At 35.7% G+C, this 18,919-nt stretch overlaps 1 protein-coding gene across 4 annotated transcripts in view; it reads left to right on the plus strand.

Moving 5' to 3' along the window:
* Positions 1–11,136: 11,136 nt before the first annotated feature.
* LOC140135476 (uncharacterized) overlaps positions 11,137–18,919 on the plus strand; it is a 46,945-nt gene continuing 39,162 nt past the window's right edge. For all 4 annotated transcript variants that reach the window (XM_072156989.1, XM_072156992.1, XM_072156990.1 and 1 more), the window contains exons 1-2: positions 11,137–11,313; positions 13,821–14,050. In XM_072156989.1, the coding sequence (XP_072013090.1) occupies positions 13,853–14,050 (198 nt within the window). In that variant the 5' untranslated portion in view covers positions 11,137–11,313; positions 13,821–13,852. The remainder of the gene's footprint in view (positions 11,314–13,820; positions 14,051–18,919) is intronic.

Raw genomic sequence — 18,919 nt, forward strand, 5'->3', positions numbered from 1 at the left:
GATTCCAACCAGTTTGCATTCATTTGGCACAGATTCCAACTTCTGGGAAATTCAATTTTCAACACAGATCACATTCCACCGCATAAAATTTGTATTCATAGTTATGTGCGTTAATATATACATACCATGTTGTATTCATAATGTATTCTTTTCCTCTGTATTCATTCGTTGCTATGGCAACCATTGCTGTAACAACACATTGTTTTATGTTCAGCGATGCAGAAACTATATATCATTCATGTATTCATTTGTAGTATGTGTATTATGGTCACTCATACAAAGGGAAAATGGAGCCAAGAAAGCCCAATTTGGAGTACATAGTTCATCTAACCCAACTGAATTTGTAGCCAACATGAGATGTATTGTATTCAAGATATACCATTCACCATTTGCCCATAATTCATAGCACCAAATGTGCGCATTACATCATGTAATTTATAGCTCTTTTATGATGTTGAATAAGATGCTAATGAATATAAATGTGAAATGTATTGAAGCCCAAGAACAGAGTTGTAATTTGGACGATGGTACAATGAATTGACCATTTCAGTATTTTTCCCAAAAGTTTTGCAAATTAATTTGATACCATATGTCACCATTAACAGTGGGCACACACAACCTGCCATGTTCTCAAAACTGCAACACCATTATCACTATGGACCACAATGGCCTCATCCCAGTGGCATAGTCCAATAACCTCAATTAAACAATCATGGTGCAAAATTTGACCTCAAGTTACAGAGTATGAGTTTTTGTACCCATATTGGCAAAGGTCATTCAATGAATGTACAAATGTATTGGGGTTAAAGAACTGTGCACAATTTAGATGAGAATGTTTTGGATCCTAGTGTATGTGTGCTTTGAGCTTGCACAGTAGCATCAAGAATACGGAATGTCATAAGTGTTTGTTTCTTTTTGCGAAGGAATTCAGCAAATACCGAAATGGTCAATTATGAGATGGGCAAATGGTGAATGGAATCGTAGCAAGTTGGACTTGTTGCTGATGGCTGGTTTCCAAAGGATCAAATTTGAAATGATAACCAGCACAGTCCAACTTGTCTTAACACTATCGCAATTTGTTTTTGTGTATTCACTACAAGTTACTTTATAATATTTGCCTTTTTCATGCTTTAAACTTCCTGCATTTTAGTATGTAATGTATAGGTACATTGTACAAAGCTGGAGACTAGAGTATATATACGAGAGGTGAATCTATTATGCCATGTCAATTTGAGTGCATCAGACTGAAAGACAGTGTCTCTCAGCAATGATTGGTTTTAAAGTATGACCATACCTCATAAGTGAAAGCTCTTGAACTTATATGCCAAGTGGCCTGCACCTTCTGGTGTAAGAACATTCGGATGAGATGAACAGTTTGAAAATGACCATCTTTTGGATAAAACCAGTACTGAAACATTCACTTTTGTGCGTAGATAAAAGCTAAGACTTCTGCACCAGGAGATCAAAATACCCACTATGAGGTAAAAGATGCATTGGGCTATTCCAGTTGAAATCCATACACCCCTATGGAAGACATTACCTTAATCTACTACACAGGGAGTGTAGATTCCAAATGGAGTCACCCATTCAGGTAACTCCATTTGAAATTCACACTCCCTGCGTAGGAGATTAAGGTTATGTCTTCCACAGGGTGTGTAAGGATTTCAACTGGAATAGCCAGTTATGGTTTCAGCTCAAGATTGCTTTTGAAAAAGAGTAGCACTTTTCTATGTTCCTCATATAATAGATTGATGGCGCATTGGATACATTCATAATTGTATGTAGCACTCAGTTTCTATGCTTATTAAAATTGTTGATCCAAAGATATAATAGGTATAAATGTAGTTATAAACCACCAAATATTGGCTGATGTATTCCATGCACTGCTGTATTCATTGTAATTAAGGCAATTATTGTAAGCTTAAGCAAAAGACTTGATCCTGCCCGTAATATGAATAAGGTAATTAACAATTTATCAATTAAGCCAATGATATTGTACTCATTACAAATGTACCATTATCATACTATGTTGTAATGTATGTAGTTCATATTTTAATAATATGCCAAGTTTTTATACCCTGTAAAATTTAAGCAGACTTTAAACAGTTATATGTGTGACAATTCAGTTACATAATTCCAGGATAAATATTAGTATATTATATCCCTAAGTTTATGAGATTTTGATAAAAAGGACTTAAATAATAGTCTTCTTCACCCCAAACTGAAAATGGAACACACAGACCAAAGGGCATCCAAAATCAAACTGAATGCGGTATGGAATTTATAGGTCAAAGGTCAAAATTAAAGGCATGACACTGGCATCTTTAGGGTGTCTATAAAAGTGTATATATTTAATAATACAAATGTCATTTTTAATGACCTCTGACCCTTAATGATTCAATACCCAATTTTCAATTGATATTTGGTAGAACATTTTAAAAACAACAGTAGAGTAGCTATGATTTTCCTGTATTGAAGAATTAGATATTTATATATCAAAAAAGTATTGGACAGTCAGATGCAAGGTGCAAATATGTTAACAGTGCTATCAAAAGAAAATAAGCAATGTTATGATGTAGACTATTAAATAGTCGCTCTGATAATACTCAAAGAGAATAAAGTGCAATTATGTAGAGGTGCTGATTGATATCTTGTGCAAACTCCTGATCATCCATCGATTTTGAATCAACCTTGTGACTTCATCTTTGCTGTAGCTGTTGCTGAAATCAACAGCAATAGGTGTGTCATTAAAAAAAGGGTCAAATTGTCAGTCTGTCGAGAAAACGGTATGAATTTGTGGCTCAAAATGTTTCAAGTTTCACAATTTTGCTAAAATCAGGGAATCAATTGTTTGTTTTTCATAAGAAATATCTGTGGGGAATCAGTTTTGATTCCCTTAAAACCAGAAATCGATTTCATGCAACTTAACCCCATGAGAACTACCTGCCTATTGGTAAAAAAGAGGTTTTCATTATCAATTGGACCAATCAGTAACATTGTTAGAATAATTTCACCACACAAAAAAATTGGGGTGAATTATTTGCAAAGCTCCATTCTGATTGGTGATTAAAATGAAGATATCATGTAATTGACCAATCAGAGAGAATGTTAGATTGACAGGTAGTGCTCAGGGGGTTAATTGTGAAATACTTCATTTGCAAGAATAAAGTGACACAAATGAAACCTTGTATATGAAGGTAGAAGGATGAATCTATTGAAATTGCAGTTTACAAGATAGCAATCGCCTCTCAGTGGCTGTTTGCAGTGTTTGAAAAGAGAGAAACAGTTTTACATTGATGTGAAGTTTATCGATAAGAAAGTTACCCATTTGTTATAATATATGTATATGTGAAGGTTTAAAAACATGTTTTTGGTATATTAGTACATTATGTAGTATCATAATATAACAAGGTTTGTGTGGAATTGTATTAAGGCTTTAGCCCCTATGTTTTGTTCTGTTTATAGTTATAATAAGATGTATTACTTGCAGAATTAAGTTGTTTAAAAAAACCAAAATGGCAGCTATGCGTTCTGTATTCTGTTTCAGCGATATGTATTCATATATTTACTTGGTTTCCAAGCCACATTGTCGGTGAAATTATGGCTATTCCAGAAATGATCATCACTCCCTGCGAAAAAAGAGAACATAGTCTGCTTTATGTGGTGTGAGTGATATTCCTGGAATAGCTATAAATGTTATATTTGCGTGCCAAAGACTGAAACTATGGACTTCCTTGTCAGTGTTTCTAGAAGCAATTCTTTTGTGACAAAATGGTGATTTGTTGACTTGCTGATGATTATTGTGAAAGATACTTGAGGAAAGTTAGTATCTGATGAAGGAATTATATAATGGATCTTTGTTTTTATCGATGATTTGTTAATCATTATTTAGCCTACTACGAGAAAAGAAAGTATAGCTGTGTAATTCATCCACTGGTTACACCCTTGTTTCATGTGGGTATTGTAACAAATCACCAAAAAAGGAAGCATCAGATCTTAGTTACATAATTATGAGATCACCATTTTGCCATAAAATAATTGTTTGGCAGACCTCTATCATGTATTCATGTTTCTCTGTCATATCTGTTATTACGGGATCAGTGATGATATAAACTAAAGAAAGCAAAGTTCAGTATCCATATTGTAAAAGGAACTTTGGTCTCTAAAGAATGATGTTGGTTTCCAGCAAATATTTGAAAAAGAAAAAAAGTAGATGAGAAATACCAATCATTACGTTGTTGGGCAGGAGCCCCTGAACATGTGTAAAACAAAACTGCCAAGAGACTACATAGCAGGTTTTGCTTTAAACATGTTCAGGGGCCAACAATGACACATAGGAGGTTTTTCTGCCCAACGATGAAATTTAGCTTTTGCATCTCGAAACCCGCAATATTTACCCTGTCTTATTGCCCAATAGATATAAATTATCTTGAGTATTGGTCAAATATTCAATTGTAGCAAATGTATTCCCTGCTTTGCCATTTTTTTACCATGAAAGTATTAAAATTTAATTTTTAAGACTTTTCATGATATTTTCAGCAAATCTAAAGTGACTTTCATTCCATACACGATTCTTATGTTTACAAATATATTGTAAACAAAAGAATGAGTAGTAGTCTTTTGTATAGAGATGTTACACATTGTAGGTTGTGCAAAGTGACAAATCACAATTATGGTCTATGTATCATGTCCATCTCAAAACTTCCCATAGAGGGCGCTATTACCAGTCATGGAAATCAAAAACATAGTTGTAGTAATACCATTCAATTGTAACATATTACAATACTACTATTAGGAAATAAAGAATAGCACCCTCATTGAACAGTTGTCAAATTCAAAGTGAGCTTATTTTTCATTCTTGCACATTGTGGAATGTTTGTTGTATGTTTTATGGTTGCAAAGTTATGATTAGTTTAACTTAAGCATGAGAAATATTGTTTGTTTGATGTAATAAACTAAACATATGAGGGTGTCTTTTTTTTATAACTCTCTTTCCAATTTTCAAGACACAATGTACGCTGTTTAAACATTTCTGTGCTCAAAAATAAGTAGCCAAAATAACACAAAATACATATTTGGGAATAATATTTTTAAAGAAAAAAGAAAGTGTCTATGTTTGGAAAATGGCAGTCAACAGACGCCATTCTTTCCCTGAATTCATTTTTTTGGGTTAGTAGGTTTTTACGATCTATCAGGTTACGACAAACAAACAAACATATTTTTGATGCTCTATCAACCCCAAATCCCTGCCCATTTTTTGCACAACTTGTATTTTTAACACATCTCAGGTCATTGCTAAGCTATTTTTTGCTAAATTTTAAAGATGATCACTAAATTGTGTTCTGATGGCATGCATATGATTTGTGTACAATTCCACACATAGAAAAATATTTTGTGTAGTAATTTTGACATATCATTGGGGGCAAGTTGTATGATGTTTCAATGTACATGTACTAAGAACTAAAGTATGTTCTACAATAAGTTGGCAACATGACCTTTGTCCCATTTGTGTAAGATCCATGCATTTTGGGTGTAGGTCATGTCATGCCATATACTGATCAGACTATAGTCTAATATAGGTTCACAATGGTATGGCAAGATTATTGTATCTAGCAGGTTTTGATATTCTCCAGTGCACAGACATGGGTGTGAGTGGAGCTTCTATAACAAGTGCTTCTGATCCCGATCAAAGTGAACTCAATTGATCAAGATTACATTGATCCGGGTAGATCTTGATTACATAGATTCTCTGTGGATTACATTGACCCAGGTTGAACCAGTGCTGATATTGGTATTGATAAAGTAGCTATCTACTGCTGATACTAGTATTGATGAAGTAGCTATCTACTGCTGATACTGGTATTGATGAAGTATCTATCTATACTGCTGATACTGGTATTGATGAAGTAGCTATCTACTGCTGATACTGGTATTGGTGAAGTATCTATCTACTGCTGATACTAGTATTGATGAAGTAGCTATCTACTGCTGATACTGGTATTGGTGAAGTATTTATCTACTGCTGATACTAGTATTGATGAAGTAGCTATCTACTGCTGATAGTGGTATTGATGAAGTAGCTACCTACTACTGATACTGGTATTGATGAAATAGCTATCTACTGCTGATGCTCATACTGATGAAGTAGATATCCAGTGCTAGATATATTATATCCAGATCACATTGATGAAGGTTGATCCATCCAGATATAATTTCAGTTTGATCCCAGTGGATCTGGATTACATTCATCCCAAATTAATCTGCTTCAAAGTAATCCACATGAATCACCATTAAAGCACTGAGTAGACAGTTGCACTGTTTGAATGTTTGCACTCTTGTTGTCACATACAGCAACTGGTCAGTACAAGTCACCTCTCTGTATTTAATTTACCACCAAAATTTATTTTTCTGTCTCACTTGTAAAATATTTTTATTTAATTTCTACGAACCAACGTCTAGGTGTCTTAATCAGATAGAAAATAACTTGATATATTCATTGGGCAGGAAAAACCTTCTATGTGTCATTGGCCCCTGAACGTGCTTAAAGCAAAACCTCCTATGTAACCTGTTGGTAGTTTTAAGCATGTTCAGGGGCCAAAAGCACATAGGAGATTTTCCCAGCTTAGCGACGATTTTGCCATTATCCACATATGTCGTCAAATGTTGTAAATAATATTTACCACTTTACCGAACACAAATTTATTATTACTTAATTTATACATGGTACCGTATTCCAATGTGTACAAAAAAGAGGAAAAAATCTTGCTTTTTCATGCAAGAAGAGCAACCAACTTTCAATTTGTTTTGTATATTTTGTTAAATTCATCTCTTTGTATAGTAAACTACGACTGTTGGTTGTCTGTTTATAATTTATGTTTGTTTGTACGTCACTTTTAACCGTTTATCACAACGACACATAGCAAGCAAAGAGGATCAAATGTCGCGACCCGTGAATTAAAATGAGGTTTTTTTTGCACATAAGTATAAATGTGGGAAGATTTTATGATATTGAGTATAACAGATGAAAATATAAATTGCAACGTTTTGGTGTGCTATATCTGCAGGTTAATTTTGATAGGTGCTGAATTAAATGAAAGACCCAGCTGATAAGTGAATGACAACTTGGACATTTTGATAAAATGCTCTTTGATATGACATAAATTGTGCCATGTAAAATTCCAGTGTTTGGAATATTCATGTATAGGAATAAAAAGCATTACGTTTTAAAAAGAAGTGCGCATTTGTGTAATAGCAAGGTGCGTTTTTGATGTTTGTACCAAAGTTGTCTATTGAGTCCTCATATTAAAGACAAAATGTACAGATGTTTTAAAAGTATTATTGAAAGTTAATGTAACAGGGAATTTACTCAAGTAACGAATATAAACCTACCAGTGTACTAAGAATTATTGTAATAAAAGTTATTATCACACCCTCTAAATTGAACATTATATATGTATAATCAATTGACTTTTGCATACATCCCATGATGCATAGCACCAGTGTTGTAACCATGGTAACAATGCCATAGTCCAGGATTGTTTTTGGTTCAGTCACAACTGGTACTAGTGCATTGTGGGATAATGAGTAAATAGTCAATAATATCATAAAAGGTAAAGTTCAATCTCTGTATGTATTTTAATGTAAAGTCATTGTGAACTTTGACATCAGAAGGTGGTGCACTGTGGGTAAATGTGCATCATTGGTAAACTATAATGTGTGGCTTGGAAATCTTGAATCGAAAAAGAAAGTATTCAGTTGAATGTTTACAACAATTTATAGTATTCTTAGGATATGTCTAGAAAAATGGTGAAATTTCAATCACAAAAGAATCAAATTTTGTGATAATTGTCTTGCTTGTTATTGAATGAAATGTTCTTTGTCTTGCCATGGAGAGGGGTGATGTGATAATAGCTTGAAGTTAATTTACTAAATTATAATAAATAATTTTGTAGCTTGAATTCTTGAAAGGTTGTTGAATAGAATCCAAATTATTTGGAAAGTATGCCGCAGGAAATATGTGTGGCTAAAACAAACAAGAATGGTATGACATGACTAAATGTAACACTATATACTAATAGTGACAGTATTATATGATTTTAAGGTCAACCTATTGAAGATGACCTTTTGAGGTTGACCTTTCAATGGTTAAAGATTTGACCTCTTGAATTCTTGAGGTTGACCTCTGAGCATGTGTACAGTGATTGTTCACAATTCACATAATATGCTAAAACTGGTTTATTCTATAGTATATATACAGCAATTAACTTATTCCCATTAATTCAAACATTAACCAATCCCAACTTGTATGTATAATATTGACATAACATAGAACACAAGTTTGGTTTCCTTTTTTCCATGTTTCTATATCATAGACCTTGCCTTTCTAACCTGTGAAAAAATTATGAAATTAAGTTTTTGATTTTAAGTCTCTATTTATGATGTGTATATGGAATTCTAAGTTTAATTGTGATTGTGCTATGTAGCATAGGTACAACTACATTGCTTGTTTTGTGTTGTACAACACTTGAGTTTTTGTGAGAATAATAAAATGATCAGACATTTTAATAATATAAAGTTGTTTATTGTTTGGGTTCTTTGTTTCACTGTGTATTGATTGAATTTTCATACAAAATGAATGTTTTACTGATATAAGAATGCAATTATAGATGAAAATATTTGTTTGTTGAGGAAAACTACCGGTGTGTCTTTTTAGCGGTGAAGCCAACGCTTGCAGTGTCCTTCCGTTTGTTCATTCGTAACAAAGCTTGGTAAAGGCTGCACAAATTTTGAGATATGTAGCGGGTGACAGGGGGGGGCTTTGGGTGCTGAAGCCCCCCACACTTTGTTAAAAATCACGTAAAATCAGCCGTTTTTGGCGATTTTAGCCATTAAGCCCCCCTGCATAACGCTGAAAGCCCCTCTGAGCCCCCCTCATGTCTTTTTAGCGGTGAAGCCAACTCTTGCAGTGTCCTTCCGTTTGTTCATTCGTAACAAAAGCTTGGTAAAGGCTGCACAAATTTTGAGATATGTAGCGGGTGACAGGGGGGGGCTTTGGGTGCTGAAGCCCCCCACACTTTGTTAAAAATCACGTAAAATCAGCCGTTTTTTGGCGATTTTAGCCATTAAGCCCCCCCCCCCCCGCATAACCCTGAAAGCCCCCGCATAACGCTGAAATAAGCTGATTACCAACTTTTACTCAAATTTGCCGGTTGGTAGACGATTTTTCCAAAATAGAACCAGTCTAGGGGATGATTTATATAGGCCATCTCCGTTTATGTCATACAGCCCCCATTCCCAGGGATTTACATTTTTTCCTCTGCAACTTTAATCCATGTACTTGAGTCAGGTGAGCAGGGGAAAGAAATAACATGTAAATGCAAAAATTATCGGCCCCCTTCACAAAGCAAGTCTTTTTACAAACAAAGACAAATACTTCTCTTTCCATTTACAATCATCTGCACTCCACACACAAAAAGACAGTGGCGGCGCCATGGGGGGCATGAGGGGGAAAATGCCCCAGTCAGAACTCTTGCCCCCCCTGGTTCCCCCAGTAAAAACCCAAAATTACACAAATTTCACCTTTTTGCGGTAATTTTGCGCAAAATTTGTTGATTTTGCCCCCCTGAAATTCACTTTGCCCCCTCAATGCCTCCCCGGAAAAAAATTCCTGGCACCGCCACTGCAAAAAGAACAGTTTTCATAGATGCATAATGTGACACAATCTGGTCCATGGGGGCCAAAGGTGGCAAATTTGAAACTGAGATCAAGGCAAAAATATGGAGTAAAAAAACAAAACACATAAGAAAATAGACACCAAAAAACTTCATAACTTTAGAACCAAGTATGCTAGACCGTTGGTATTTTCAGTAAATGATAGCCTATTGTATGTATAATGTAATAATTACAGTAATTCAATTGTCATTCCATGGACCAGATCGTGTCACAATAAACATGTGAATTATGCAAGTACCGTACCAGAAGTGAGTGGACCCGAGTTGAAAGAGGATAGCTTTGCAATATAGTTTTAATAAGTTCCATTTGGCCATATCGCGGGGCATAATGTAGGCGCGCAGGCCGAATTGATTTTGACCAATAGGCCTAAAGTAATATTTTCCAATATACATATGTGACACAATCTGGTCCATGGGGGCCAACGGCGGCAAATTGAGATAAACTGAGATAAAGGTAAAAATATGGAGTGAAAAAACAATAAAATACATAAGAAAATAGACATCAAAAAACTTCATAACTTTAGACCTTTTGTGTTTTCAGTAAATGATAGCCTACTGTAAGTATAATGTAATAATTATAAATTTAGAAACTCAATTTTCAAAAATGCCTCCTTTGGCCCCCATGGACCAGATTATCATAGAATTAAAAATCTTTCTTCTTATTCTAAAATGCCAAGCAGAATTTCCTGTTCTGAATAATTCCATCGGAATTCAAGATAGGCCTACAGGCTACATCTTTCGATAGGCCTATTACCAAAATTGATACAAAGCATTATTTGCCCAGCAGAATGATTGTCATAGAATTGATTGATTTCATATTGCTTGTAAAACAAGATATAGCTAGGCCCTACGAGAAAAAAAAATCATTTTAACAATATTCAGTCAATATATTTTTTGCTTTTTTTATAAGCACAACAAATTTTAATTGGAATCTCTCCCTTTTTTCTGCTTGAATGTACCACGCCACGCCCATAGACATTACTTGTTTGTCTGGGGCCACGCCCACCACACTCCACTCCACATCACTTTCCACCAATCAAAATCCACAATTCCGTTTCCCGCTGCGAATGGTCATTTCTGGGTCAGCCACTTGATAAATCACAATCTTAGTTAGCGAAGTTCCAAATACCCTATACTGATAGGCAATTATTTTTGATGTTGGATATGAACGGATGATGTTGCAAGTGACAGCTGTGCTGTCAAATCTCAGCTTAAATTTGTAATCGCTCGAAATGAGCGATCGATCTTTGATCCAATCAAATAATTTGTTAAAGCGTTAGTAAGAAAATACGCTTGATTTGATTGGTTTATTTGCAACCATTCGTCTATTAATATAGCAGCACATCAACGACGGTCATCCAGGCCATGTGCATCGCGGCGTTCAGTAGAAAGACTCTCTGACTCAAGATGTCAGCTGTGGAGCAGACCTGTTGCACACTTTTCGAGTAGATTTTCAACCTCACAATTTTATCCGACTTCTACAGTTCTGTGACTAAGTTAACTGCACATACACATTGCTGAGTCAGTCTCATTTCTCTTGAAGTTCAGCGAAGTTGTACATCAAAAGATTGCCGGAGAAAGAGTGAGTAAAATCTCGGGGTAAATCCAAATCTCATGATATTTCATGATTTAATAGGCGAATGCCATCAAGAATGCAAGCAGCAGCATGCAGCATTGCTGTATGGAACCAGATATAATGCAGCATCACACAGTGACTGCGCGTGCCTGTTCTTCTTATGTACATGTGAAAGCTTTTCATAGACTGTAAAAAGAAGCTAAAAGAAACAGCTCCATGTCCTACATAGCCGCTTTCGCCAAACGTTTGACAAACACTTATGCTGGTTTCATATTACCCTGCCGCTTGCCGCTGTCGCTGAGCGGCGTGGCGCATGCGCGCACGCGTGTTGCAGACAAACGGACACAATCAAGGCTTGTCATTGGTTGAAACGCCCTGCCGCTTGCTGCGGCAAGCGGCAGGAAAGTATGCTGGAGGCTTTAGCGATCAAAACGTTTGCCAAACGTTTACGGGCGTTTACGTAAATGTATGACAAACGTTTGTGATCGGCAATTGTTTGTCAAACGTTTGGTGAAAACGGCTGTAAACATGCAGTACAAAAGTAACAAAACACAAGGGTGAAAATTATACGTCGAACAACTGAATACATGCACAACGTACGGAACAATATATATAGGTATCCTAGGTGAATTCAAATTTGCCATCAAATTGCATCATTTTATATATCAAAATAAAGCCCTTGAGTAAACTAAGCCAAAACTGAAAACCTTTTTTTTCATAGCACTTTCCGTGAGCAAAGTTACATCTTGTCAAAGATTGACTTTCATCAAAAAGATTCAGCTAGCAAAATTCCCCAAAACGGCATTTCGGGGTGTTTCTAGATCTTAGTCTCATGGCGATAACAGCTTTTTTAATGGAACTGCTATCAAAATCCTCTAAAATTCCATATGCGACTTGATTATCACCATAAAAAATCATATATTTGGGTCAAGTGAAGTATAGAAAACATATTTATGTAGGTTTCCTTCACCCACCTATTCTCGAAAAAAATTCAAATTTCGATGTAAATATGCATTGTGTTGGGGCCCCGGTCTCGGCGAATTCGCTGACTAGTAAATGTGTTAACTAAGGTTTGCCTAGGTTACCTACAATATATTTTTGTAAACATTTTAGGCCTATAACAAAATGTATATTTTCGTACAATTGTACAACTATCGTTTCTACCCTATGACCTATAAAAGTTACCTGTTATCAAAGTGTCCGCAAAAAACTGCTCATCGCAAGTATCTTTGATGCTGAAAAGTAACGATATTCACGCAGGGACAGGCCGAAAACCTTACCTCGATCGTAAAATCCAGCCCATGCATGTCATAAATAATTCATTATTGTATTGTGTAAATGTCACTGATTGTGTCCACATATTGTTATTGCACCTGTTAAAGCTGAAGTCATGCTGAATTTATACTCGATCGCTGGATCACCATGTGAATTCGCCTATTAAAAAAAAAAAAAACTCTCGACCAGGTTGTTAAGCATCGAGCACGCTGACTGGCTTAGCAATTATCCAAGTAGTTTTGTAAACCAATCAGGTTAGACGTACTTTACTGGCGGGTCACATTAATTCATACCGTAAAAGGCCGTCGCCTTCATTGATTGGCTTACCATTGCGATGAATGGTGTTTGCAACCAATCACAAAACGGGTTACAAATAAATAAGGCGCCCATCGGAAATTTTGTACACGTCCATGATGACGTCATGCCACGAGGTAGCCGGAGGCTTCGCGAGCGAGTGGTATAAAGTCAGTTTCACATGATTTATGGAGCATATCATAAAATCTCTGAGCACATACACAGCGGATTTGACAGGTAAAAATGACATTTGCAATTCTGAGCAACGGGATTCCATGAAATTGAAGATTATGTAAGTTATTCTACAGGATCGGTAATAATTAACAGCTGGTCTGAAGTATTTGAAGTGCATATTGAAGTTTGTAAGTTTGTGACTTCGTACGTTATGTGCAATAGATATTACAGGAAGCTTAAATTGGCACGCTTTCCTGCAATTTGTCTGTCGCTTACGAAAGTTATTGGGAGTTCAGGGCACGTCACACCGAGTGTGACGTGACCTCGCTGGGCATAGGTGAAAATCGCGGTGGTTCTGTGGACTTTGTCTTTGAAAAGAAAAGGGAGAGGGACACATAAGAATAACCAGGGAAGTGAGATCAAACAGACTACCCCAGTCCCAGTACGTATAAGGCCAAAAATAAGTTTTTCTCACAGCTCGCGCACGCATTTGTAAAACTGCGCAATATGAAAAAAAAATGCAGATTTTTTTTTAAAATAATTTTTTCCGGAAAAGATTTTTTTCTCAAAATACCATACAAATACCAAGTAAAAAAAAAGGCATTTTGCACTTGTTTTCAAACAACCTAGTTGAGTTTTGGGACAACCCTTTTTTAGTTGAGACTTACCTATAGAAAAGGCAAACCTTACATACCGGGGGTACTGAGTATTCCGAATAATCAGTTCCAGAACAAAATGTTCATTTACTGATGTGACCTTTTTAATTGCAGTCTCAAACTTCGGCGAGAAAGATCCTCCAGCCATGTCGGATGTAAGACGAGGCCATTGCTGGTATTGTCGTAAGCCAGGGGACAAAGTGCCATGTTCACGATGCAAGATTGGTGTATATTGCAGTCAGAATTGTCTGGGACGGGATAAGAGAAGACACAGCTCTGAATGTCAGTCTTTTGGGCCACAGAAATGTAACTTCTGTCAGAAACAACTGGAGAATAGATTGGAGGTGAGTTGGAAAGTCACAAATTTTAGTTCTCTCCAGGTTTCATCGCTATAAACCCAAGTTATCACGGTTGTATTAAATGTAAAACTCTTATCATTTTTAAGGAAAATTAACAATGATGGCACTTTTCTAAAAATTAAATCTTGTTTGCATCTTTGCAAGGGGTAGACACTTGTATAATGGTATAACACAAAAAATAACCCCCAAAAACTAACAAGTGGCAAGGAAATTTTCCAAAAAACATTTGATCATGAAATGTAAGGAATAAGTCATATTATTTGGCTAATTTAAATGTTACAATATATGTAAATAGCGTAAATGTGCACACAAATGTACAGTTTATAGAATAAAAATTACCACAAAAAATCAGAAAAAGATGAATAATTTGATATAGAAACAAAAAAATCTGTCTTAAGGGGGTACACCCCTGTGGTAAATTTGTGAATATTTTTGCATTTTTCTCAAAAAATAATAACACACTGGTAACAAAAGTTATCTATATTATTGGGGCAAGGAATCCAATTACTACACTGAAGTTTCAGTGACTCAAGACATGCGGCTTAGTATATATGATAGGAAATGAGGTACATCCTAGCGGTACCTTATTTTTTATCATAAATAATGAACCGCTTGTCTTTGGTCACTGAAATTCCAGTGTAGTAATTGGATTCCTTGCCCCTATCATATACATAACTTTTGTTACCACTGTGTTTAGTTTTTGAGAAAAATGCAAAAATAGACACAAATTTATCGAGGGGTGTAGTACCCCCTTAAGTTTAAAAATAGCTTTAAAATATATATATGTGATGCGATCAAGCAAAATCAGTCGGAACTCGGAAATATTAAATTTTCAGTTTCTTATTGGATAGGAAAAAGCATAATTTACAAAGCTTCATTTTGCTGAAAACCCCACTGAAATTGAACAACCAGTTAGTTCCAAAGATATTCATGAGCAATTAAAGAGTTTCCAAAACAACAGAAAACAAAATATTTCCTTTGTTTGGCTATATCTCAAAATCAATATTTCCGATTTCCGACTGATTTTGCTTGATCGCATCACATCTGTGATTAGTGTGATAGCTGTTGATATTGTCCAGGTCTAGAAAAGACTAGAATTGAACATTATATACAATGTTTTTTGTTAGAAAAATTAATAAATGACCACATCAAACAACTGATCAGATACAAATTATAAACTTCCAGAGAAGAACTGCACTCTCTTCTTGTTTGGTGAGCATACAGTCGTACACTGTAAAAACACAGTTCTAAGTAGAATTCAATCATACAATGGAACAGACTGTTAATTTGATTGGCGGATCAAAGCTGCGTTCAACGCAGAGTAGCGCTCATGAAGTGAACACAAAGCTTGGACGTATACACTCATTTTAAAACAGGACGTGTGTGTCATCTTTTTAGTCAAAAAAGTATCAAAATTTACAATTTTCATGTATATGGGGGAGGGTCTGTGTTTTTTGTTGTTTCAAAGGATGTAAATTAATGGTGATCTGTGACGTTTCCCATTTTCTATGCTATAAGTATGTTGACCTGCATTTTCAGGTTAAATATCCAAAAAACATATTTAAGATGAACAGTGCTTGCTGGGAAGTGAGGAGTTGACAATTTCAGATGCATGGAGGTTGGGGGTTCGAAAGTCTCTCGGGAGGTATGCTTGGGGGTGTGCTAATATGAGGGGTCAGAACAGGTTTAACTTAAAATTCCTTTCGTTCCCAGTCAGTTCATTTCTTCTTTGAACAGGAAAAAGTTAAGGCATACTGTACCAGTATCTCTCGGACACAGCTTTAAAAATTATGCCAATTATTAACCTTTTAAGAGTTTCACAACGAGGCTTGCATGACAACGAATCCGAGGGAAACCTAATACCCCCCCAATTTTTGCTCCATGCCTGTATCAAGATGACGGTCGAGTCCCGGTACTCTGTCTTTAATTCTGTGCCAGGGATTCATACATGTACATATTTCAAGTTTCTGCAAGAACATTTGGAGCAGTGACCTTTTCACTTATCTGGGAAGGCTGTGTATTTTACTGAAATTGTTTGACCCTGCATTGCAAGTGTCTGCCCTGCATAGATGTGTGAGTAAATAGGACTATAACTTACTGGCTTTAATATTGAATTGTTTTGGGGGGAGGGTGAACAAAATGATGAACAAGGTCCCAGCTCACAGTGGTACCAGCTCAACATTCCAGAAAATTAAGTCAGGATGTACTGGTAAACTGTTTCCCACACATCAACAATAATTGCCATCAAGGTTGGACAGTTTTCACATTCACTATTTTAAATTTTTCTTCACAAATTGTTTGTTTTCAAGCACAATTAGCTGATCCAATATTTTTTTTCAAAATGTGCATTTTTGTCTGTACCACACGCCACACACAACTTGTATTGTAAAATTTTTAGTTGACCACTCCCAGTACCCACAAAATTTGTGATTGTGTCTTACTATGCTTTAGGAGACAAAATTATAAACAATTTTGATGGGGTTTAATAATAGCCCAATTGTTATAAGATTACATGCCACATGTGTGGTAATTTCTTTTCAGTGCTTCAGTGCATTGATAGATAGTTGTTTTGCCATTATTATTGGAGTGTTTGCCTAATATGTTCTTCATTGAAGGAGAGTGCAGTACATCAGGATAATCTGTCACTGAATAAACTCAATTACATTTTGTTTGCACAACTTCTTTGGGAGTATTTTCTTGTGTGATTTTGATTGATTCTTGTGATTTTGAAGGAAAAAAAACCAATGAAAATAAAAGCAGGGCACTTTGCTTGTGTCTTGTGAAAAGATAATAAAAAACAAATAAGGGAGTAGGATGTCATTTTACTTACATGTGACTAATGGAGATTCCACTTTATAGGCAAATTTATTAAACATGGAGTTACAATGTATATTGTCAGACATTGAGATTGGATTAAGAATTTCCTCACCAAAGGCTGAGTGACAGCAAAACCCAGGGGGGGGGGGGCACTCACATTTGGTCTGTACGCATGCGTGACCAAAAAAACAATTAAAAAGGTGTGTTTTTTTAGGCAAGGCAAGTTACGCGCATGGCGCATTTAGGGTCTAAAAAACACTGATTTTCAAGAATAAGGGTAGTTTTCTGATTTCTGAATAACTTGTGTAGGGTATCATTTCAAATTTTTGGTAAATTTATACAAGTCCAAAAAGGGTACATTTTTTTCATTTTTACTAGCCAAAAACTCATTAGGGGTAAATTTTATATTAAATTACCTTATTAAGGGATCTAAAATGAGCGTTTATTGCGTTTCGACAATATTTTTTGTGGGACATGAGAGCACCTTAGACCTATCGAATTGCATTCTGAATACGAAGCTTGTCTTTCTGATATCAAATAATTTTAATTTTTGAAAATCACAATATAATACAAATTTTATGACAAATTATAAAAATTTGATATTTTTCAAATTTTGATATAACAGTCCTCGAAAGTAAATTATATAAATCTAATGATATATTCTTAAAGTGTATGTAGCAGGGATGAAAAGCCGACGATCAATTGAAAATTTTGAGCTTTTGTATTGAAGATATGGATTTTTTTCCCAAAAAGACCTAATTTTTTTGGGTGTTTTGGGAAAAAATTCATATCTTCAATACAAAAGCTCAAAATTTTCAATTGATCGTCGGCTTTTCATCCCATCTACATACATCGCTAAGTATAAATCATCAGATTTATAAAGTTTACTTCAAGTACTGTTAAATATCAAAAATATCAATTTTTAATGATTTGCCATAAAATGTGTATTACCGTACTGACGCGAGTATAGTCCCACCCCGTTTTTGGGTGAACATTTTTCAAAATTGGGGGTGGGACTATACTCGAATTTCAAAAAAAAAAAAAAAAAAATTATTTATGGTGGACATAAAAAAAAAAAAAAAAAAAAGAATTCAAGATGTTTTGTATTTTTAATATGAAAATTGATAATTTGTATTCATGTCATACTCTATTAATGATTTCAAAATATTTCCATGCTATCTTGTGTAGTAAGCTTACCAAGTTGCGCACATCGTTGATAATAGCAGCAATAAATGGCGAAAATCTGCATCAGCAACCTGGAAGTGAACCAAAAGTCAGTGTCAAAAGTTCATAGTTCGTCATTTTAGCGTGACTTTCAGCCCTCGAATTAACCCACGGCACCGTCGGCATATTGCCGTGGGTGCCCAACCCCACTGCCGCAATGCCCTCAAAATATGTCCTTTACCGACGGCAGTCACTTGCCGTGCCCTCTAAAGAAGTTGCCGTCGGTGCCCTGCACCTCAAAGGACTTTGCCGACCACTCCATTGTGAACTCCTTTGTGATGAGTTCTAAGGTCCTTGCCGACTTTTTATTTACGTTGATTTCCCCTTCTATGACCTTTTGAAGGGACACCTATGCTAAACTCAAAGCTGACCTCAGAAGACAGTTTTGCCGACAACTCCTTTGTGATGAGTCTTGCCGACTTGTATTTACATTTATTTTCCTTCTATGTGACCTTTTGAAGGGACACCTATGCTAAACTCAAAGCTGACCTCAGAAGACAGTTTTGCCGACAACCCCTTTGTGATGAGTCTTGCCGACTTCTATTTACATTTATTTCCCCTTCTATGACCTTTTCTATTAATGATTTCAAAATATTTCCATGCTATCTTGTGTAGTAAGCTTACCAAGTTGCGCACATCGTTGATAATAGCAGCAATAAATGGCGAAAATCTGCATCAGCAACCCGGAAGTGAACCAAAAGTCAGTGTCAAAAGTTCATAGTTCGTCATTTTAGCGTGACTTTCAGCCCTCGAATTAACCCACGGCACCGTCGGCATATTGCCGTGGGTGCCCAACCCCACTGCCGCAATGCC

Source organism: Amphiura filiformis, chromosome 16 (assembly GCF_039555335.1).
Source record: "Amphiura filiformis chromosome 16, Afil_fr2py, whole genome shotgun sequence".
Lineage (NCBI taxonomy): Eukaryota > Metazoa > Echinodermata > Ophiuroidea > Amphilepidida > Amphiuridae > Amphiura > Amphiura filiformis.